The sequence below is a fragment of the Tamandua tetradactyla genome, chromosome 13, assembly GCF_023851605.1.
Source record: "Tamandua tetradactyla isolate mTamTet1 chromosome 13, mTamTet1.pri, whole genome shotgun sequence".
NCBI lineage: Eukaryota > Metazoa > Chordata > Mammalia > Pilosa > Myrmecophagidae > Tamandua > Tamandua tetradactyla.
This window is the reverse complement of record NC_135339.1, coordinates 33,785,703-33,810,347: the sequence shown is the minus strand read 5'-3', so window position 1 is coordinate 33,810,347 and position 24,645 is coordinate 33,785,703. Positions and strand designations below refer to the sequence as shown.

Here is a 24,645-nt window from a genome sequence, read left to right as displayed (position 1 = left end):
TAATAGAACACGCACATTTTCATTAATGGATTATTTGTGACTTGAGGATTAATAAGAATGTACTAGCCCTGAAAATTCTGCTTCATAAATTAAAGTTAATTTAACCCATGGAAGAGAATCCATTAACATTCTTACTCAAATTGATGTGAAAAATCTAAAAGTTGATATAGGTTGAGATAGATGGAAGACAAATGTGTATCTTTATAATAGTATATTTCTTTGGCCAACTGTTTTTAGAGACTAACTCATTAACAAAGAAATTAAGTATTCTCTGTACGTAACATTACTGTGGTACTGTGATCATGATAAAAGTTTCCTTAACCTTCCCTTTGGAAAGACCAGAAAATTGAATAATTGAATAGAAACTAGAGAAGTATCAAAGCAGAGCTGCTTTCATAATTAGTTGTAATCAACTCTATTTCACACACACACCAAAAAAATGAGAGCCCAAAATAAAAACAGACACTGAGATAGGAAGGACAAGTCATCTGCTTTTTTTTTTTTATTATTTACATGGGCAGGCACTGGAAATCGAACCCAGGTCTCCCGTGTGGCAGGCGAGAATTCTGCCTGCTGAGCCACCATGGCCCGCCCATCATCTGCTTTTGACAAGGAAATATGACATACCTCTGAAAAACTCCTTGTAAAACCAAGTTGTCTGACATCAAGGCTGCTAGAGAGATTAAACTGGGAGGGAAACTTGTAATAATAAGACCACCACCTTACAGTTACGTAATTTCCTACCAATTTCAAAATACTTTTGTATGTAATAGTAAGAGTTTCCTGTGGCTGCTGTAACAGATTACCAACACTTAATGACTTAATACAGATTTATTCTCTTAGGATTCTGAAAGTCAGAAGTCTAGAATAGATCTACAGGACTGTGTTCCTTCTAGAGGCTCTTGTTAAGAATGTGTTTCCTTATCTTTTCCAGTTGCTAGAGACTGTCCACATTCCTTCGCTTGGCCCCATTCTTCCATCTTCAAAGCAAAATCAACATCAGACTGAGTCCCTCTTACACTGCCATCTCTCTGCATCAGTTTATAGATTTTATAGATTTTATGATCTTTCACTTATAAAAATCCTTGTGCTAAGTCCCCTTGGAGAAAGAGGGAAAATTCAGCTTCCCTAAGTAGAGAATTCTCGATATTCTCACAAGCAGTGGGGACAACCAAAACAATAGGCTGGGCCCCCAGTCTTGGGGTTTGTTCATATGAAATTTAACCCCACAAAGAATAGATAAGCCTGCTTAAAATTAGACCTTACAGTCACCCCCAAGAGAACCTCTTCTGTTGCTCAGATGTGGCCTCTCTCTCTCAGCCAACATGACAGGCACACTCACTGCCCTCCCCCTCTCTATGTGGGACATGACTCCCAGGGGTGTGGACCTTCCTGGCAATGTGGAACAGAAATCCTAGAATGAGCTGGGACTCAGCACCAAGGGATTGAGAAAACCTTCTCGACTGAAAGTGGGAAGAGCAAAATGAGAAAAAATAAAGCATCAATGGCTGAGAGATTCCCAGCAGAGTCGAGAGGTTATCCTGGAGGTTATTCTTACGCATTAAATAGATATCACCTTTTTAGTTAAGGTGTAACAGAGAGGCTGGAGGGAACTGCCTGAAAATATAGAGCTGTGTTCCAGTAGCCATGTTTCTTGAAGATGATTGTATAATGATATAGCTTTTGCAATGTGACTGTGTGAGTGTGAAAACCTTGTGTCTGATGTTCCTTTTGTCTACCTTATAGACAGATGAGTAAAATATATGGATTAAAAATAAACAATAGGGGGAACAAATGTTAAAATAAATTTAGTAGATTGAAATGCTAGTGATCAATGAAAGGGAGGGGCAAGGGGTATGGTATATATGAATATTTTTATGTTTTCTTTTCCTGGTTGATGCACATGTTCTAAGAAATGTACATGATGATGAATATACAACTATGTGATTAAAAAAAAAGAATGTTCATATTGTATGTTGATTGGTTCTATTAATAAAAAAAAAAAACCTTGTGATTATATTGAGTACACCCAGATAATCTAGAATAATTTTTCCAACAGGGTCACCTAATTAGCAACCTTGATTTCATTTGCAATCTTATTTCCCTTTTTCTGTGTAACCTAACAAATTCACAGGTTCCAGGGATCAGGGCATGAATTTGGGGGGGGCAGTGGCAGGGGAGGGTATTATTCTACCTACCACAGTGATGTCTCTGATTTACAGTGTCTCTTTAAGTAGGCAGTGAACATGGCCCAATATTACATATTCAAAGATGTAAATTAAGGCCCAGGGCCACATGTATTGAAAGGCAGGATTAGTACCACATTGGAGATCTTCTGTTTCCAATATTTTATTCTTTCTAATCCACCAGGCTAGCTGTAGGAAAGTGGGGGAGGATCTTAGATTTATGAAAAAGTTCAAATACCTTTCAAAACCAGCCACTAAATGTACTTCTGATTAATTCCAAAGAGGCCACAGGCACATGGACGTTTTCAGAGACGCAATCAGGCAGCTTACCCAGAAGTAGGGCAGGACCTATATGTACCTTCAACTGTGAACAAATAGGTTAAAGAAAAAATTAGAAGTTTTTTAAAGTCCTATAAAGTCTTGGCCATCCTTTAAGTATTTCCAGATTTAATTTACTTTGACAAACAATCTAAATATTATTTTAATAGTTCATAAACTCCATAAGGGAGTGATTGTCTTTCTTTATTAATTGCTTTATTTCCATACTCAATTTTTTTTTTTCACGTGGGCAGGCACCAGGAATCGAACCCAGGTCTCCAGCTTGGCAGGCGATAACTGTACCTGCTGAGCCACCATGGCCCGCCCCATACTCAATATTTTTTAATGAATGAATGAATAAGAAAAGGAACAGATATGATATACACCTAAAATATGTATCAAATATTAAATTAGGTTTAGAAGACCATGTACATTTTTTAAATGCATTAGTCTGGTTTCTAGCTTTGATTCTGCTACATTAGGCGGTATGGAGTCCAATCTGAACATTTATTCCAAAGCTCATTTTCTTGCTGGCATTTGGTTATGACCTAAATTCCATTGATATCTACTTCAAAATTGTTTTCACAAAGCAAACATTTTCATTTGATTACTTATTTCCATCCTAACTACATTCACCATAAGCCTGCAAATAGTAGATTGCACCTGATAAAACAGATGCTGTGTTCAAATCAAAACGGATGGAAAGTGCTGTATATTTTGGCAACTTTTCTTTCTTCCTTTACCTATTTTTAAAACAGAACTTTTCTAGTATGTAATTTCCTGAATGGTGTGGCTGATAGAGCCTACTCAAAGTCTTTCAGGTTTCAGTCATTGAAATGTAGACTTACTGAAGAATTACTGTGGTTTTGCAAATAGTTTCAGGTTCATACCGTCTCATTACTTGAAGATAGAATGTGTATCCTAGTCATGTGCAGTTGCTGTAGGTTTTCTAGGAAGCTGGTGCTATTATTCTGAGAATGTTGGAGAAAGCAGAAGTGAAAAGATTGGCTACCAGGACTTAAGATTCAAAATCAGGCCTTCAGTTCTGAGATTTACTGTGAGCAAGAACAAAGAACAGGGAAAACTCAGAGATTCCTTTTTAGAAGACCTAGAAACAGCACTCTAAAACCTTGGTTGTTGACTTTGTTTTTGAAAGTGACCTAATTTTAGGCTGAATATCTGAGTGATATAAAAATGAACAAATATGTACCACATGCCAGTTCTACAATTCTTCCTGATTACTAAATGCAAAGTTGTCTGCTTAGTTTTAGGGTAGAGATAGAAGGGGGGGAAAACAAACATACTGGAGAACTTTTCTCTATTAAGTCATATGTTCTAATCCTGAAATTTTGGATTAAAAGTATTCATTTGGCTCAAGGTTGTTAATAATTTGGAAAATGGAAAGATTAACCAACTGATTAAAGAGATTTTTATTGAAATTTAATGTTGTGAATTTAATGTGGTTGTCTGTTTATTTTCTATTCTGATCCACTTCTGATTTAGTTTTTATTTTTATGAAAACTATGCTTATAACTTAGGTTTTCAAAGGCATATCATAAAAGTCAGCAGTTTCTCACACCTATTTCTTACTCTATATAAAGACAGCTAGTTTAAACTCTTTTATCTAAGTTGAAAAAGGGATCAGACTTCAACTAGAGTCATGAATGAAGCTGATCTGGGTAGGACTAAGGTAAATCAGAATACAGGGTAAAGGATGATCTATTCCAAATTTTAAAACTTCAACTTCTGTGTGAAACCAAAGGGAGAGATGTTTCTTCGGTACAAAATTTATATATGGGGTAGCACATTACCTAATTTAACTTGTATGGTCAGTTTAGTTGAACACCATAAGTGCATGAAATCTTGAATAGGGTGGGAGATCTTGTTAGTGTGATGCCCTGATATATATACCAGGGTAATTTGGGCAGTGAATAAAAAAGTATTTGCAAAATCTCCTTTGGGGACTGGGGAGAAAGGTGTAAATACTCAACTTCCCCATCTGAAGAATTCCTGATATTCTCACAAGCAGTGGGGACAACCAAAGCTATAGGCTGAGCCCCCAGTCTTGGGGTTTGTTCACATGAAACTTAACCCCACAAAAGATAGGTCAAGTCTACTTAAAATTTAGGCCTAAGAGTCACCCCCAAGAGAGCCTCTTTTGTTGCTCAGATGTGGCCTCTCTCTCCAGCCAATATAATGAGCAGTCTCACCACCCTCCCCCTCTCTGCGTGGGACATGACTTCCAGGGGTGTGGACCTTCCTGACAACGTGGGACAAAGATCCTGGAATGAGCTGAGACTCAGCATCAAAGGACTGAGAAAAACCCTAGAATGAGCTGAGAATTAACATCACGAGACTGAGAGAACCTTCTCAACCAAAAGGGGAAGGAGTAAAATGAGGCAAAGTGTCAATGGCTGAGAGATTCCAAACAGAGTCGAGAGGTTATCCTGGAGGTTATTCTTACGCATTAAGTAGATATCACCTTGTTGTTCAAGATGTAGTGGAGAGGCTGGAGGGAATTGCCTGAAAATGTAGTGCTGTGTTCCAGTAGCCATGTTTCTTGATGATGATTGAACAATGATATAGCTTTCACAATGAGACTCTGTGAATGTGAAAACCTTATGTCTGATGCTCCTTTTAGCTACTATATCCACAGAAGAATAGAACATATGGAATAAAAATAAATAATAGGGGGAACAAATGTTAAATTCAGTTTGAAATAGTGGTAAATGAAAGCAAGGGGTAAGGGGTATGGTACGTATAGTTTTTTTTTTTCTCTCTATTATCATTTTATTTCTTTTTCCATTGTCTTTTTATTTCTTTTTCTAAATCAATGCAAATGTACTAAGAAATGATGAATAGGCAACTATGTGATGATATTAAGAATTACTGATTATATATGTAGAATGTAATGATTTCTAAATGTTTTGCTTGTTAATTTTTTTAATTAATAAAAAAAAAAAAGAGACTACTCTGGAGGTCACGCTTATACAAGCTTCATTAGACATTGCTACCTAGCATAACTTACCAAATACCAACCAAAACTGTTCCCGCCAATCCTAAAGAATGCCTAGGGTGTTATATAAGATTCTGCCATAGGGGGTGCATGGGTAGTTCAGTGGTAGAATGTTCACCTTCTGTGCAGGAGACCTGGGTTTGATTTCCAGACCATGCACCACCGCCACCAGCACCACCACCACCATCCCCCAAAAGAAAAAAGATTCTACAAAGGTTCCATGAAGTAGGATAATTTCCAGAAACCTACAACCTCCAGATAGGTCCCTGGACCAAATAAGTCCTGAAATGCAAAGAGGCCAGCCTCTCCAGAACATCAGCTAGTTCCATTCCCCTACCCCATATTATCAAAAAGTTAGAATGGCATAGCCCAAATACACCTGAAGAGTGGGAGAAAGATCAAAGGTGACAATGAGTTATACAGAGAAGGTAGGGTTTAACAAACGAATATGAGCATAATTCCTGAATCATTATATTGATACTTCCTTTAGTCTCCTGTATCTTAGAGCAGCTAAAAGTAAAAACTTAAATTTGTGGAATTGTAACCCATACCAAACTCTGAAGTCTGTTCTACAACTAATTGTTGCAATGTGCTTTGAAATGTATTGTTTTTTCATATATATATATATATATATATGTTATTTTTCACAAAAAAGTTTTAAAAAAATTAATCATGATGAAACTTGTTATATAAAAACTGTCCTGTACTCTTTCAGAAATATATCATGAAAGGCATAAAAAAGGAACCCTTGCAGGTTAGAGTAAAAAGGCACAACAACTAAATGCAGTATGTGATCCTGGATTGGATCCTGGGAAGATTGTCATAAAGGGCAATATTGATATGATTAGCAAAATCTCATTGTATATTAGATAATAATTTTGTATCAGTGTTATATACCCTGATTTTGAATATTGGACTAGGTTATGTTAGAGACTGTCCTTGTTCTTGGGAACCAGATGCCGAAATAATTAGGGGCAAAGGGCATGGATGCCTGAAACCTACTCAAATGGTTCCGAGGAAAAAATGTGTATATGTATGTATATGTATGTATGTATGTATAGAGAGAGAATGATAAAGCAAATGTGGAAATATTAATAAGTAAATCTAGTATATAAGAAAAAAAGTGTCACTGGCAGCATGGGACAGAACTACCAGGATGAACCGGGGACCCAGCATCATAGGATTGAGGAAACCTTGACCAAAAGGGGGAAGAAAGAAATGAGACAAAGTAAAGTTTCAGTGGCTGAGAGATTTCCAATAGAGTCGAGAGGTGATCCTGGAGGTTATTCTTATGCGTTATATAGATATCCATTTTTAGTTTATGTTATATTGGAGTGGCTGGAGGGAAGTAGTTCATACTACAGAGCTGTGTTCCAGTAGCCATGATTCTTGAAGAAGACTGTTTAACTATATAACTTTTGCAGTGTGACTGTGAAAACCTTCTGTCTGGTGCTCCTTTTATCCAGAGTATAGACAGTTGAGTAAAAAAATATGGATGAAAAATAAATAAATAATAGGGGAGATAAGAGGTGAAATAAATTGGGTGTATTGAAATATTAGTGGTCAATGAGAGGGAGGCGTAAGGGGTATGGGATGTATGAGTTTTTTCTTTTTACTTCATTTTCTGGCATGATGCAGATGTTCTAAAAATGATCATGGTCATGAAAACACAACTATGTGATGATATTGTGAGCTGGGTGTACACCATGTATGGACTGTATGTGTGTGAAGATTTCTTAATAAAAGTATATATTTTTAATTTTTTAACTAAACTCTTTTATCTGAATCTTTTAATTTTTTCTTCCGTGGTTTAAATTACATGCTTATATTTCTTAATTTTTCAGTTGGGTATCATCAGTTGACTAGTGAAAAATGATTTCGTAGTTATCCATTGCCACTCTGTGCATGCATATTTCCTTGTCCCTGTACCCTCCCACTGACTTTAAATTGGACCACTATTCAATATTTACATTATTCAAACTAAGAAATAAGCAGCAGAATATAGAGATTAAGAGCAGAGCATCCGGAACCAGGCTGCCTGAGTTATCTTCCTAGTACAACACATTACTTGCTGTATCTTTGAGCAAGTTATTTGACTTTTCCATGCCTTGGTTTCCTTAACTGTAAAATGAACGTAGTAGTGGTGCTTACTTTCTCAGGTGGTTATGACAATTATTTAGGTTAATGAACATAAAGCATTTAAACCAGTACCTGACACACAGTAAGTGTTTTATATAAATATATATATATGTAGTTTTGTTAAGTAAACACTATTTGCAGCTGATCTCTATAGTATCCTACAATTACTGACATTACTATTCCTTTTCTGCACAATAGTTTGTTTTTTATTGGTGTTATTATCTTGTTGGTCCTTTTTTTTTTTTCCCACTTGTTATTGCAAATTCAAACCCAAGCTCTGTCCCAGTTGTATCAGTTTTTTCTCACTGCATTCATATTTCGGATATTCTGGACTGGCTCTTCTCTAGGCCAGATGTACAGCTCTCATTTTGAGAACATCCTTTATCATCCCAGGGAGTTTCCCTTCACTACCTAATTCTAATTTTAATGAAATTTATACTTCCTGAGAAGGCTGTATGAGAGGTAAAATTTTTGAGATTCTAGGTTGCAGATCATTTTCCATCAGAATTTTGAAGTTTTTTTCCATTGTCTTTCAGTTTCCAGTGTTGCTGATGAGATGTCTTGAAGCCATTCTAATTCTTACCTGTTTTTCCCCATTCAGGAAGCTTGTGGAATCTTTTCTGTATCCCCATAATTTTAAAAATTTCATGATGATGTGCTTCTGTGTGAATCAGCAATTTTATTTAACCCTCAGCAGTTTCTTTTATTCTGGGGACCCTTTGTCCTTTAGCTCTGGGAAATTTTTAAAAATTATTTTTTTAATGCTTTTCTCTACACCATTTTCTCCATTCTATTCAGGGTTCCTTTTATTCAGCTATAAGGCTACTTAGACTAGCTGTGTAATTTTCTGCTCTTTTGCCTCCTTCTATTTCTTATGTCTTTGTCTTTTTGCTCTTCCTTCTGGTAGAGTTCCTCAGTCCTTTAACCCTTCAATTGAGCTTTTAATTTCTACACTCATGTTTAATTTCCAAGAGCATCTTTTGTTCTCCTAGTCGTCTTTTTTCTATAGCATCCTATTTTTGTTTTATGCTTAAAATGTCTTATGTCTGAGGATATTAATGATTTTTTTTTTCCGGATGTTTTCTTCTTTCTACAAAGTTTCTCTTTTCTTTGATTTTTTTTTTTTAATCTCTTGTGCTAGTTAGATCTTTCAGAGAAGACTCTGACTAATGATACTTGATTACCAACATTCTACTGAGAGACTAAGGCTGGGGGCTCTCAACATTGAATTTGTAAAGTTTTATTTATTCCTGATTAGCCCCACTCTCTGCTGTGTGCGTGTTGCAGATCTAGGGATTATCAATTCACCCTTTTGAGAGAATAAAGCTGTGGGTTGTGCTGGGGAAAGAGGGACATTGCCAGGCTGCTGGAGTGGCGAGGGCATCTGGGGTCCTACTTACTAGGAAAGCAGACTTACAGCCATTGTTTCTGTCTTTAGCCCCTTTTGTTCCAAGCTACCAAATACATCTCTGTCACCAAATCTTTTTGCAAAGTGACTGTGTGATTGTGAAAACCTTGTTCTGATGCTCCCTTTATCTACGGTACAGACAGATGAGTAAAATATAAATTAAAAATAAATAAATAATAGGGGGGACAAATGTTAAAATAAATTGGGTAGAGGAGAATATTAATGGTCAATGAGAAGGAGGGTAAAGGGTATGGTATGTATGATGTTTTTTCTTTTTTATTTCTTTTTCTGGGGTGATGTGAATGTTCTGAGAAATGATCATGGTGATGAATATACAAGTATGTGATAATATTGTGAGCCACTGATTACACACCAAGTATGGAATGTTCATACGTTAAGAATGTTCGTGTTGTATGTTGATTGGTTTTCCTGATAAAAATTTTAAAAAAAGTTATAGCAACCTCCAAAGATTTCCAACAGATAGCTTTCAAATTAAGATCTAACATTTGTTTTATTATGTTACGAAAATCCTGTTAACAGGATTGTCAAAATAAGTTATTAGAATAAACTGAGGAAGTTTTAGCCATTGACATTATATTTGAATATAATTTCAGCCTACTATTAAAGCTTCTTACCTTTTCTCGGAAAGAGGCAGATTTACTTGTAGGGAGGAGAATCTAAAGGCATTTTCTCCTTGGAAAGGGAAGGAATCTCCATCAAGTGGTAAATATCAAAATAGGTCTGAACTCTTTGGATGACATTCCTCTTGGAACTTAGGGGTAGAAGAGTTGGGCTACCCTTCCCTGGATAGTTTGTTAAAAGCTTTTATCTGCTCATTTGAAAACATGAACAATGAGTACCTACCTCTAAGAGGTAGCTTAAAGGTCCCACTCCTTTTTTTTTTTTTTTTTGTAGTTATGTATATATTTGTTTTGGTTTGGTTTGGTTTTGGTTTTTTTAATGATGATGTGCCTCAGCAGTTTAGGAAAATTAGGGCACATTTTAAATGCTTAACACTGAACACATTACCACACAAACCTCAATTCATCTTTTCTCCAAACCCATGGCTCTTATTACATTTCTGTATTAGTTGACAAAATCAGAACTGCAGCCTCCTGCTTCAGTGCTTCTCAAACTTTAATAAGCTTATAAATTCTCTGGGGATCTTATAAAATGTGGATTCTGATTTAGTAAGTCTAAGATGGGCTCACGGTTCTGCATTTCTGACAGACTCCCAGATGATACAATGCTGCTGGTCCATAGACCACATTTTAAGTAGCAAGGATTTTGTGCTGGTTCTCAACTCTGGTTACACATCAGAAACACTCATGGAGCTTACATTTTAAATGCCCAGCTGCCTGCAAATTGTAATGATGGGGCCTAGGAATCTACATAATTTATTTTAATCTCCAAGGAATTCTTGTCCACAGCCATATACAATGATTAATTTTATCAAATTTCATTTTACTGATTCATTTTATTTTGAAAAGTCAATAATCATCTTATTGTGCTTTTTAATAAATTAATTTATGTAGTCAAGTACTAAATAAGAAATTGTTTTAGAAGTTTTTGTATGTAAATTGATTGAATGGTTATAGAAAAAGTAATACGTCAGTAAAATTGACCATATAATAGAATTAGGAGGGTAAGGATGAGAAAATTGGAATTTGGAATTTCTCACTTGGCTGTAGACAAAATTTTACATTAGCAGAGATGCCCTTTAGAATTATCCATCTCTCCATCTATACCTTCTCAATCTTTTTTACTCTTTTAAATTCCCAGGGCCTTCAAGCTCTCCTGCACTATGGTACTCACCAGCCCCGTCTTATCCCAAGTGTCCTGTGCTCTATCACATGCCCCTCTTCCACTCATCTAAATTTGAACCTAATTTCTCTCTGTGAGGTTGATTGCACACGCATTTGAAGAAGAGTAATTTGATAACACAAGTTCATTCTGTTATGACAGGGATTTATTCTTCCTCAAGTTTTTCTGTATATCTTTGCTTTTTTTTAAAATAAGACCATGTAGTCCTAGTATTATAAGGGGTGGTTCTTTTTTTTTTTTAATGCATGGTCCTGGAATCCAACTTGGGTCTCCCGCATGGAAGGCAGGCATTCTACCACTGAACCACCCATGTACCCTTAAGGGCTGGTTCTTATTGTTTGAATGCTTATTGTATGTTTAAAGTGTGCTGTCACGCTCTAATATAAAACTACACCTTTGATATAGGGGGTGGTATCTTACCTAAAGAATGGAAATTTTCACTCATAATCTTGCCAGTCATCTGGAGAAAGAAACATATCTCTAAAATACACATAGGGATGACGGTGTATATTTTGGCTTTTAGTGGCGAAGCTAGCTCCCTTGTGGAATGGAATTAGATGGAATTGACTCTGAAGAGATGAGGAACTGGGAGACCAGGGTACCTAAGAAGTGATGCCAGCCCTTTTGAATACCTCAGATAGGAAACATAGTGGGTCAAGACTTTGAGAACACTAAGGAGGAGAAAGCAGGATGACGATTTAGAAGGGAAGCCAGGATGAACAATAGGATGGCCATTTAGCCCATATATTGCCCCTCCCTAACTGGACATGTTCTTTCCCAGGGCTAAAATCCTGAGAAGTTCTGTTTGCTTTAAAAAGGGAGCTGTGTCTCTTACAGATGCTTATTATCCTAAATAAATCAGTGGGACTTTAAACAACATAAAAAGTGAGATACAACTTCTCGGCTAGTATGGATGGAGAAAATTTGGGGGTGACTCAAATTATTCCTTCCTAAATTCTGTTCCCAGAAGCAGTTCCTCCTTTTTGCAGCTTCTATTCAACTCTCCTTTTTAATTAATTGTCATCTACTTTTTTTAAAGTGTTTTTCACTTTAAAGTGTGTTTTTCCATTGTCTCAAATTCCTCAAACTCTCCTGAGGTCAGGAATGAGATATTTGGAGCTACTGTAATTCAAGAGCGCTAGGAAAGACCAAGGAAGTTTGTGACAGAGGTATCGATTTCTATTTCGAGAATTTTTGTTAATTATAAAATGCCCCATTTTAGTTTACTTAACATGACATTTATCTGAATAATATGAGGCTTTCTCCTTCAAAATTAAGAGAATTCTGTGAAGTCTTTGGCAGTAATAACTAGAAACTGCAGGTAAACCATTTTACAAGGTTAGCATCTGAAAGTGTAACTTCAAACCTCTGTAAGTTGCTGCAGAAAGTTATGACATACTTAAACAGAGATGGGATGTTTAAGTATGTCATGTGTGGGATGGGGGGAGTACCCCAAAGTTGAGGAAATCCAAGTCATCCCTACCTAGCCCTGACTCATACCCCTTTTTTGAAAAAATATTTTTCAGCTCTGGCCCCTATGGTTCAGTTTGGATTGAATTTAAACTCTCAAACATGCTTCTAACTTGGCCAGGCTCTGGGAAAAATCCCATAACTAAGCCATCTGGGCTAGATAAAAGAGGGAATTTTTCTATTTGATTTCTCACATTTTGTTCTTCTTTGTTGTTATTTGGAAAAAAAAACATGATGAAGTCACCAAATTATTGCATAATGTTAATGAAACAGAAGGAGAAATATTTTCAACTCTATACTGTTTCTAAAGAAATCTTTATTAGCAGATCTTTCTAGTTTCTCTGAAATGTGGTTAGAATGAATGTTTTAAGGTGAATTGACTTGAGTGAGTAACTCAGTGGTCAGAAAAAGTTCTCCTTGGGTGGTCTGAAATTCAGCAATGTTTATTTCTCTTCAGACACTGCAAAGATTTTTTTTCCAGCAAAACATGTCTTTAGCATTTTATGTTCTGGTTTTACTTAGTGTGGTTATAATTCAAATCACTTAGGCATATGTACTTTTAAACTTTATTTTAAAAGGCCAGCATTAATTGCCCTGTGATTCTAAGAATCTGAAATTAAAAAACATCTTTTAATTTCTAATAAATTTGAAAACACCTCTAACAAAATAGACTCACATAGTTCAGAGTTACTTATCTGAATCGTCTATCAATTCAAACCTTAAAATTTAAGAAATAGTTCAGTAGAAGCCTTCTTCTGTGCTTGCTTTACCAGGCACAGGGTGCTAGGTGCTGGGAATATGATAATAAACAAGACAGTTTCAGAACTTACTGGTTGTAATAGTCAGATGGTAAAAGCAGATGTTATACAAAAATTACACAGATACACTATATAGGAAAATACAGTGCCTTTGGAGGGGTTGGGTTAGTTAGGGAAGTCTTACCTTGGGTAGTGAAGAGATTTTTATTTCTATAAGAGAACTATATATTAAATATACCATAATATTAATATATAATACAACATTTATTCTCTGTTGGAACAAGCATTGTGCTGGTAATCACCCTTTCTTTTCCTTTTATGTATCTTTTACTAGTCCCTCCCATAAAATCTTCTTGGGGGTAAGAAGTGTTTGACATCTGAATTTATGACTATTTCATGCCAAAGCAAAGTGTTCATAATATATCAAATAATATTTATCAAATTAATATACCACAGTAACTTTTCTCTTTATTGTGGAAGTATAATCAGTATTATTATTTCATTTAACATATATTATTATTGGTATCATTACTATTATAATATCATACTGGCCATAGCATAGCAAGAATAAATTTGATAAAGATGCTATTTAATAAAAACTTTTTCATTAGTATACCATTACTGCTATTTAATAAAAATACTTTTTTGTTAGTATGCCATTACTACTATTATTCATGACCCTTATAAATCTGCTTCCCACCAGAACATGATATTCACCTACATACTTGAGGCCATTGCATTGTCCTCAGTTTCTGTGATGGAAATCAAGAAGATCATTTTCAGTTGCCATTTACTTTTTTTTGCTTTATTTGTTTGTCCTTGAATCTAAATCAATTTCATAAAATGTTAACTAAGAATGTAAATCATAAAAACTCATTTTGTTGAAAAATGTTAAAAGATCATGAAATTAGTACTCTTCTTTCAGCATCAGGTGTAGGTAAATGCATACCTATTAAATGGAGCATGGTCTTTTGATGGTAAATTTAGCTTATGGGTATGTCCATTTTACATATTCGCTCAGGCTTAAAATATTCTCCTATTCCTTTGAGATAATGAAAGTAAAGAACACCATCACGTGACTGTCTGGGTTTCTGAAATGCTAAGACTTTTTAAAAGCCTCATGGAATAACAAAACAAGTGCTAGTTTGTTTAATTGAATAATCTAATGTATGTGCAATATAAACCAAACTTTAATTTTAGATACTATGGTTTTATATCACAGATACCTCCATAATCTTCAAAGGAACTCACCTAATTTATAAGAGTGTATTTTCTGGAAAATAAATTCAGTTTGCTATTTAAGTGATTTTAAGATTTCATCTGAGGAATCTTTTATTTATAAATATTTAAAGTATTCATATTCTCTAGTCATGAAAAATGTAGCACTTCAAAATTGAAAAAAGTGATTACTATTTCATTGTGACCACTTCCAAGAAAAGTTTATTATAGAATAATTAGGAAAAATGCAAATGATAGTAACATCTTGCTTTTTTACTTTTCGAGAATTATTCTCATAGTGCACTTTATTCTTTGTTGTGCCTCCTTGGCCTCCCACTCAGAATATATTTGCTTTAAGTTTCATGCATATTTCTAACAAGCTTTTTACCTGATTTCTTGGCCTATTGAAAAGAAAAAGGAGGTGACAGCTGGAGTCATATGCACTGACATTGCAAATGATAGCATAAAAGTTCATACAGTTAGAAGCCACACTTGCCAAGGGATCACAATAATAATTTTAAATAATATTTCTCTGACTCTGCCCCAATCTTGTGCATGTGAACTTCAATCCTTTCTTCCCAAATATTCTTGAGAGTCCTCTGAGAATATCTCAGCCAGAGTTTTCTTAAAATGGTAGTCCTCTTGTCCATTTCCGGATCATTGTGAGAACAGCACCCATAATTACCTGTGCCACAGGTAATGCTAATAGTACCTGGACTGATACCTACCTAAGCCTGCAGCCAGCATTACTGTGGCCTTGCTCTCTCAGCCACACGCAGGGATTTTAGTGCAACTTCTCATATTGGGTTAGGCTAAGCCTCTGTAATAATATGTAGCAGTAATGCAATGGCTGAAGGATTAAAGGAGTTTACTTCTCTCTCACATAATAGTCCAAGACAGATACCTACTTTTTGCAAGGAGTTCTCCTCATACAGCCATTTAAGGGCTCAGGCTTTACTAGTCATCAACATAGTTTCTAGGCTGCTCTTGCACGCAGCAGGAAAGGAGGAACTGTGTGTGGAGAAGACACACCCACTTCTCCAGTGCCTGGGCTTATATAATATTCTCACAGAATATATAATATTCTGTTGTAAGTCACATGGCCCCAGCTATAACTCTGTCATTATGGCTTTTGATGGACAGTCAGGTGTCATCTTCACACCACTCGTTTCATTGCCCTCAACCTTTCATCCAACCTGCTTACTATCACACCCACTGAGGGCATCATTGGTCACGTGGTCTGTTCCATCTCTTCCCTATACTGTTCCCTTTCCCATGCTCAGAAATAGCTTTTCTAAACCTTTACTGCTCTTCTCAAATCCTCTCTACTTCCTGTCCACCCCCAGCCTTAACAGATGGATGACCTGCCCCGCTACTACAAAGTGAAAATGAAGGTGCTTAAATATGAACCATCTCAACTCACTCTTCTTCTTTTCTCTCTGTCTCAGAGGAAGATACAACCCCACTTCTTTTTTGAGCCTATTCTTCTTTTCATCTGTGTTCCTAGTCTTATTCTTGTTGATCTCATCCAGGATCTTGTTCCATTAAGTATTTCTTGCTTTCTCGTGACTTGAATCTCATTATTTCCCCAGTAAAATGTTAAATCCATGAGGATATAAACATGCTTTAATTTTGCCTCATTTCTCCTTCCCTCCTTTTTTTAAACCAGATCCCTTAAAAGGCTAGTTTTTATTTACTTTATATGCGTCTTTAACTCTATCTACTTTTCAGCCATTTTGCAATCCTTACAAAAAGGAGCGCATTAAACAAATATACAGCCCCATATTCATTCAGCAGTTCATCAACACATTCATTGAGCACTTTCCGTGCTAGGCATATGAAATTCAGCAGTGAGCTCCTCTTAAAGTTTGCATGTGAGTAGGGAAAAGCAGAGAAAAAAGATAAAATTTTCTTTGGAATGTGCTATGATATGTGATATGTACTAGACAGAAAAATAAAGCAGGATAAGGGTGTTAAGAGGATATTGATATTTCAAAACAGAGTGGTCAGTAAAGTCCTCTCTGATAAGTAATATTTGAGCAGACATTTGAAGCAAACAAGAAACCTGTCCACATAGATAACTTGGAGAGGAACATTTCAGACAATGAAGCAGTACACAGAAAGGCCCTGAAGCAGGAGCATACTAAAGCATACAAGGAAAGGCAAAAGGGCTGGTGGGGGCTGGAGCAAAGCAAGAGAAGGGGGAGTAGTGGCAGATGAGGTCAAGGAATAGCTTGTAACAGATTCCTAGGGCCATGGTTCATCTAGGAAGTCATCAGAAGAAGTTTGAACAAAGGAATGATATGATTAGACATGTTTTAAAGAGGTCACTCTGACTGCTAAAGAAGTGGAGTGATCAGTTTAGGATACTGTTGGAATAATCCAGGCAAGAGTTGATGGTCTTCTAAGTGAGGGAGGGTGTGTGTGTGCATGTGCCCATCTTAGTGTTTATAGGTATAAGCTACACCTTGTTGGGGAATTCAGTTCTCTAGGATCAAACAGACTTTAAGAAAAAGTTGGGTACAGATTTCTTATTACTAATTGTTCTCATTAAGATATCTAGATATCTAAATGTCGTAGGTTGAATCACGTCACCCACAAAGACATGTTCAAGTCCTACCCCTCAGTCCTATGGGTGTGAACTCATTTGTAAATAGGACTTTTAAACATCCTATTTAGATGAGGCCAAATTGAATCAGGATGGGCTTAATCCCATGTGACAGAAGTCCTTATAAGGAGAGGAAATTTAGGCAAAAACAGATGACTGAGCAGGAGAAATAGAAGCCAGAGGAAGAGACAGAAGTAGACACATTGCCATGTGATGGAGACAGAGATTGAGTGCCAGCAAGCCACCCACAGAACTCTACAGACTTCAGAGAAAGCATGGCCTGCTTGGTTTCAGACTTCCTAACCTCCAACATGTGAGACAATAAATTCCCTTCTAAGCCAACCAGTGTATGGTAATTGCCATAGCATCACTAGCAAAGTATGACACTAAGCAAAATTCATCTTTCCAATTGTTTCTCAGCTGGAAAGAAATATGTTCCCACTTATCCATAAACATAAATTTATATCAATAAAGATAATGCATATAATCTCTTTCTAGTAACTTAAAAGGTGGATTCTGAATTTATTGAAGTCACCTATTAAATTATTGAGTTTTTCATTTGTATAACATTTTAGTAGCAATTATTTCTTTTATATTGGCAATATACATTCATAAAACTATTAATATTATTGTTTTCCTACTAATTTGGGGGTATTAATACTGCATCTTGATTTTGATGTTTTCTGTTGAACTGTAAATTTTCAACTTCACGTATTTTTAAGTATACTTGCAGGTTTAACGTTTGTGAATGGCTCCTTTCTTTTTTCTTTTTTGGCTTCTTCCTGTTATTTCCTTTAGGCAAAACTTACATAGTAGGCTAAGTGGCCTTGAGGTACAGTTTTAATAAAAGCTTTGCTGAATGATCACTTGGTATAAATTCAGAACAAAATCCATTCATGGGAAAGAAGAAAGCAATATGCATACATTTTCAAGTGTAACTGTCTTTGCATTTGCTTCCATAAGTAACATATACTCATCAAATTCATTTAATTATTGCCTGGATTCAACTATATTTCCAGTCCATAGTTTTAATAAACAAAAATCTGTAAGTTCAAAAGCAGATTGTCAAAGAATTCATTCAAGAAAAATAAAAGCTAAAGGGAGTTGTTAATAGTCAATACCCCAGAGAAATGTCCAAAAATACTGTATTTAATTTGATAGTTTATTGTTTTTTTAAACTAAAAAGGTAGAATTTCTACCTTCTTTTTCTTCTTAATTTCTCCTTTTTTGATTTTCAACATTCTTAAATTTTCTCACACTTACATAGGTATGTTTTTTAAATATATATATATATATATATACTTTAAAACAGTTAATTTTGAGGTTTTAAAATTAATTTGATGATTTAATTTGACAACTGAATAAGAACTTGAATTAACTGAAGCATGGATACTTTTGAAATCTTTGGGAGACGTGACAATTCAAACCCATGAAGACACCAAACAGGTACTATCTGTACAGAGCTGTTCACCTCTACTCAGCTCTGTTAACAGGTGAATTTGGCTGTCCGTAGAGTATTATTATTTATAGTTGTTATCCATTTGGAAGATCAGAACCAACATGATGGCTATGAAATAACAAAACAATGAAAATGTAAAATAAGCAAAAATGACAAACATTGATTTAATTTTTTTATTTTTTTGTCAAGACATCCAAGCCTTAACCCCACAAAGGATAGGTGAAGCCTACTTAAAATTAGGCCTAAGAGTCACCCCCAAGAGAACCTCTTTTGTTGCTCAGATGTGGCCTCTCTCTCCAGTCAACACAACCAGCAAACTTACCACCCTCCCCCTGTCTACTTGGGACTCGACTCCTAGGGGTGTGGACCTTCCTGGCAATGTGGGACAGAAATCCTGGAATGAGCTGAGACTCAGCATCAAGGGATTGAGAAAACCCCTAGAATGAGCTGAGACCCAGCATCAGGGGATTGAGAAAACCTTCTTGACCAAAAAGGGGAAGAGTGAAATGAGACAAAATAAAGTGTCAATGGCTGAGAGATTCCAGAGTGGAGAGGTTATCCTGGAGGTTATTCTTACACATTAAATAGATATCACCTTGTTAGTCAAGATGTAATGGAGAGGCTGGAGGGAACTGCCTAAAAATGTAGAGCTGTGTTCCAGTAGACCTGTTTCTTGAAGATGATTATATAATGATATAGCTTTCACAATGTGACTGTGTGATTGTGTAAACCTTGTGTCTGATGCTTCTTTTATCTGCCTTATCAACACACGAGTAAAACATGGAATAAAGATGAATAGTAGGGGGAACAAATGTTAAAATAAATTTAGATTGAAATGCTGGTGAACGGTGAGGGGGAGAGTGGGGGTATGATATGTATGAATTTTTTCTGTTTTCTTTTTATTTCTTTTTCTGAATAGATGCAAATGTTCCAAGAAATGATCATGATGATGAATATGCAACTATGTGATGATATTCTGATTTACTGATTATATATATGGTGTTTTTTGGTATTTTTTTAAAAATTAAAAAAAACAAAAAAGGCATCCAAGCTTAATTTATTCCAAACCTCTACCTTCCTGGGAAAGAAGGTGAAAATATCTATACTGAAATCCCTGTGCTGAGTAGGCAAGGGATAAAAAACAGTTAACTTAGAGAACTGAAGGGATGGGTCTGATGGCAGCAACTTATCAGAAAGCTGCACCATTCGGGCCTCAAGGAGGACTGTGACCCTCCTTCAGCCTTTCCTAGCTTAGGGACCATGGACAATTTACTTAACCCTTTTGGCCCTCAACAAAATGAAGAGAGTTCACCATATTATTTGTTTTCAAATTCTGCTCCATGGAGGGCTTGAGTTTAAGTCTCTTCAGAAATCCGATGGTAGATAAGATACCCAACCAAAATAGTTTCTATTGTGATATTTTTTTCATGTTAAGTAACTTGAGTGAAGTGTTGTTTACTTTTAAGATCCCTTCTTGCTCTACAAAATCACTCTGTTTTGCTTGTAATCAGTTTTTTCTTTGTTAGGGGAGACCTATAGTCCATAAGGGTCAAAGATAACCTTGTGAATACAGTTGAAAATTAAAAGAACTAGATTGAAGAGTTTGGATTTGAAAAGATTAAATGAATGAATTCATAGGAGAACATCATCTCCCTTTTTAAAGGTGGAGGTAGAGAGGTATTAGTGGAAGAAAAGAAAACACATTCACATATAGGATTTTTGCCCTGGAAGAAAATCTCCATACTTAGACAAAAGCTTGGAATTGGCAGCAGTGAAGAACTTTAAGAGAAACATGTAAAATGAAAAACTTAAAAGAACACATGGTCTAATGTTCTTTCTCTTTGGATTTGAGATGATAATCTTATAAATTAGTTCCCTCATATTTCATATAGAGATAATGTGTCCTGTTGTTTCCTCTGGACATTTTTTAAGCTTTCAAGTTTCTCTATAAATTAGAAAAAATTGGTATTACTCATATTTTACAATAAATTTGCTTCAAAGTATTCATGGCTACTTTTTTAATTGATCTGTCCATATAAGTAGAAAGCAAAAAAATTGTTAATTTTCTATTGCCTATAGGATACCTAAACAAACATCTGTATTAAAACTAAATAGCGGGCAGTGCCATAGTAGCTCAGCGACAGGATTCTCACCTGCCATGCCAGAGGCCTGGGTTCAATTTCCAGAGCCTGCCCATTCCAAAAATAAAAATAAAATAAATAGGTCCCTTTTCTGGCTATTTCTAAGGACCTAAATTTTGTTGTCACTAGTTGGAATGAGAATAAGGAAAGTAGTGGTTATTCAGCAATTCTTCTCTTTTCTCTTTGCTTGTTACGGTTGGTTAACAGCACCACTTACAGAGTTGGGCAGCCTAGATTAAAACCCCAGCTAAATGACTTTGGGTAAATTGTTTTTTTTACCTCTGCACCACTGTTTTTTCATCTATAATGGAAATAATTATGGCACCTACCACATAATGTTATGGGAATTAAATGAATTAATAATATGTGATGCGCTTAAAGTGTTCCTAACACATACTTGGCATGGTTTCATATGTTAGCTAATAATAGTAATATTACTATTACTATTAAGCTAATAATAGTAATATTACTATTACTATTATTATTATTGATTATTGAGCCAGAAGAAGAGAAATTTTAATCCCTAATGAGATGCCAATGCACTTGAGATACAGGAGAACCTTTATGTAAGATAGATAGAAAGGTGTAAATTTGGGGGACCAAATTTAGGAAAAATTAATCTGGTCGCATCCTCTGAAAAGGATTAGTACAAAGGGACACTAAGGGGGGACCAGTTAGGGTACTGTACTCCAGGTGAGAGATAAAAGACCTTAACTCCCACTGTGGTATTGGAAGTAGAAGAAGGAGAAGGATGAGTAAGAGGTTCCAGGCTTAGATGTAAAGGAAGAGGAAGAAGACTCTAACCTTCATCTTTCAAACTAGATGGCTAGTGCTGTAGATGTATCATTAATAGAAGTAGCAAATCCAGAACTGTTCTTTGGTTTTTGGACAGTTCTATATATTGAAAAAAATAAGAATACCAAATTTAAAAGATTAATAAAAATTAAATATGATCATATCATTTTATACTATATTGTTTATACAATGATTAAATAGCTAATTGTCTTCATTACAAAGCTTGTAGAAAAGATCTTTTAAAGAACTTGCCTCCAGTTGAGGAAAAGGTTCCTATTTTTCCAATCCTCCCATTTAGATTCCTACATTATATTATATCAGGCCCCAGAGATTTGTTATTCTTTGATTCCTGTATCACTGGACTGCTAAGGTAGTAACGTGAAGAACTCAAACATAAATCTGTTAAAAATTAAGTCATCACCTTCTGCATTTGATTCAACATACTATATGTCTAGAACTACATGCATAATTGTTCATAGGTGCAAGTTGTTGTAGTCTGTTTCATGAGTATTTTTATTTCCAGGTTCGATGGATGATGTACTGGATTGTTTTTGCTCTCTATACTGTGATTGAAACAGTGGCAGATCAAACAGTTGCTTGGTAAGTTCTAGTATTATGGCAGAGCCAGACTACTTGTCCTTAGTTCTCATCCTGCTCTTGCTAAAAGTGAGCTCAATCAGGTTACCTAATTAACTGATGTCTCCTTTATGGTTTTCCCATAAGAACATGACTTTCCTTATAGTACTCCTCAAATTAAGGCAGCTCATTCTCCCCACGTGCCATTCCCTACCCACCTCCTACACATCTTCCCTACTTGGAGAAATCCTTTCAGAATTTTCATACGTCAATTTTGTTGGATTCTGCTCCGTTGTGTCTTCTAGTTTGGGGACCAAGGCCAGAGAAGCATCTTAAGAGAAAGAGAGGGGTTTGGGTGGAAGTCAGACCTCACAAGGGCATTTAAAGCTGCTATTTGCATATGTCATGGGTGTTCATGTTCCGCTGCCAGAACAAGTCACGTGGCTCATCCCCCAGTTATTGGGTGAGGAAGTATCAGCCCACAGGGTTTCATTTGCAAAGTCAAATGAAAAAGAGCATGGGTATATAATCCTAATTCCCTGTCTACCACAGTGATAACTCCATTCCCCTTGCAAGTGATTGATTTCGGACTGCCATGCTTCAGTTCTGACCAAATGAGATCGGACAGGAATTTTCTAGGAGTTCTCAGTAAGATAAGATGGAAATATGTGTATGGGATTGTATTAGTTAGGGTTCTCTAGAGAAACAGAATCAACAGGAAATATTCATAAATATAAAATTTATAGAAGTGTCTCACGTAACTGTGGGAATGTAGAGTCCAGAATCTGCAGGGCAGGCTGTGAAGCTGACGATTCTGATGGAGAGTCTGGACGAACTCCACAGGAGAAGCTCGCCGGCTGAAGAAGGAAGAGAACCTGTCTCTTCTGAATCCTCCATAAAGGGCTTCCAGCGATTAGATTAAACATCATTCATTAAAGAAGACACTCCCCTTGGCTGATTTCAAATGGAATCAGCTGTGGATGTAGCTGATGTGATCATGACTTAATTCTATGTAATGTCCTCATAGCAAAAGACAGGCCAGCACTTGCCCAACCAGACAAACAGGTACCACCACTTGGCCAAGTTAACACATGACCCTGACCATGACAGGAATAAACATTGTACACTTGGAATATATAAAACTATGTTGTGACTCTTTGAAATGTATCATGTTTGTCATGTGTGTCATGCCTTTAACATCATGTGTCACGTCTTATACATCTGTGGCATGTCTTACTATCATATATGACATGTCATGTGCATTCTGGCTCTGCAGACAGTGGGGTATTCCTATGGCCCTGGTTAAATGTTATTTGTGCCTTCTCTTAACTTACAGTCAATTTGGCAGCTTGCCAGGGCTTCCTTGAAAGGAGAAATCTTGTGAGAATTATGAATCTGAGGGTATCATGTCACCCTTTGGCTAACTGATCTCTAGTTAAAATAATAGATTTGTGAGATTAATTCAATTCAAATACGATTGTTTCCCTGATCCTTTTTTTTTTTACATGTGAGAACTTAACACAGTTACTGAACCTTTATAAATGTTTTTTGTAATTTCCCTTTTGATTAGTTTATTTTCACAGGTATACGTTTTCAAATGTTTTCTTGTTAGGTTCCCCCTGTACTATGAACTTAAGATTGCTTTTGTCATATGGCTGCTCTCTCCCTATACCAAAGGAGCAAGTTTAATATATAGAAAATTTCTTCATCCACTTCTGTCTTCAAAGGAAAGGGTAAGATATACAAATTATTTCCACATATCATTTGTTAAAAATGTACATTGTCATATACTTTGTGCTATTAAATTCATGAAGCTGTTATAAGATGGGAGTAAAGTCCTAGTGTTTGGCTTCTTAACATATTTTTAAATAAAATTAACATCTATGGGTTTTTCTTTCCCGCAGGAGATTGATGATTATATTGTACAAGCAAAGGAACGAGGCTATGAGACTATGGTGAACTTTGGACGGCAGGGTTTAAACTTAGCAGCTACCGCTGCTGTCACTGCAGCAGTGAAGGTAATTTTTCATTTGTTTTTTTATTTAATGTCATATTAAGTCAATGGATAAACTAGAGTGGCTTTTATTTCAGACCATTATAACATTTTGACAGAATTTTGCTTCATATTTATTTTTGTAATACTACAAAGGATAAGTCGATAATTTTAGAGACGTTTTTAACATTGCATGCTGTATAACTACTCAATAGTTTTTGAAAGTATCTTTTAATCTATCACAAAATAAGAGCTAGTTAAAAAATAAAACATACCTGAAAATGTCATTTTGTCACAATTTTCCCACTTTATAACCTTAAAATAGTTTGAATACATCACCGTTAGTAAAGATGACCATTCTTTCTTTCTCTGTCTTTGGTGTTCTCTCTCTCTCTCTCTCGATGGCAATATCTTGGTAGGATTTCTGGCTTACTTCTGCACCTCTACTTCAATCAATTTGAGGTAATTGATTATTCAAAATACAGCATGAAAAAATTCTCTTCTTAAAACTTGAAATTTTATTTAGCCAATTACTAATGTCATTTGTTGTGTTTTGCAAGCCCAGTTATCAAATGAATGCCTTCTGTGAAAAATTGCATTATGGCTTTTGGATTTCTTTGCATGTAGTGATTAGTGTGGTTTCTTTTAAATACCTTAGCATAATTGATTTTGGATGTATAGTATATGAAAAGAAAACAGCCTTCAGATCCAGAAAGTGCTGAGTATGACATTCTAA

General features: G+C 35.7%; 1 protein-coding gene across 4 annotated transcripts in view; it reads left to right on the top strand.

The window, feature by feature from the left end:
- Positions 1 to 24,645, top strand: part of REEP3 (receptor accessory protein 3) — a 112,807-nt gene that overhangs the window by 71,202 nt on the left and 16,960 nt on the right. For all 4 annotated transcript variants that reach the window (XM_077125167.1, XM_077125170.1, XM_077125168.1 and 1 more), the window contains 3 exons: positions 21,864 to 21,940; positions 23,529 to 23,649; positions 23,821 to 23,934. In XM_077125167.1, the coding sequence (XP_076981282.1) occupies positions 21,864 to 21,940; positions 23,529 to 23,649; positions 23,821 to 23,934 (312 nt within the window). The remainder of the gene's footprint in view (positions 1 to 21,863; positions 21,941 to 23,528; positions 23,650 to 23,820; positions 23,935 to 24,645) is intronic.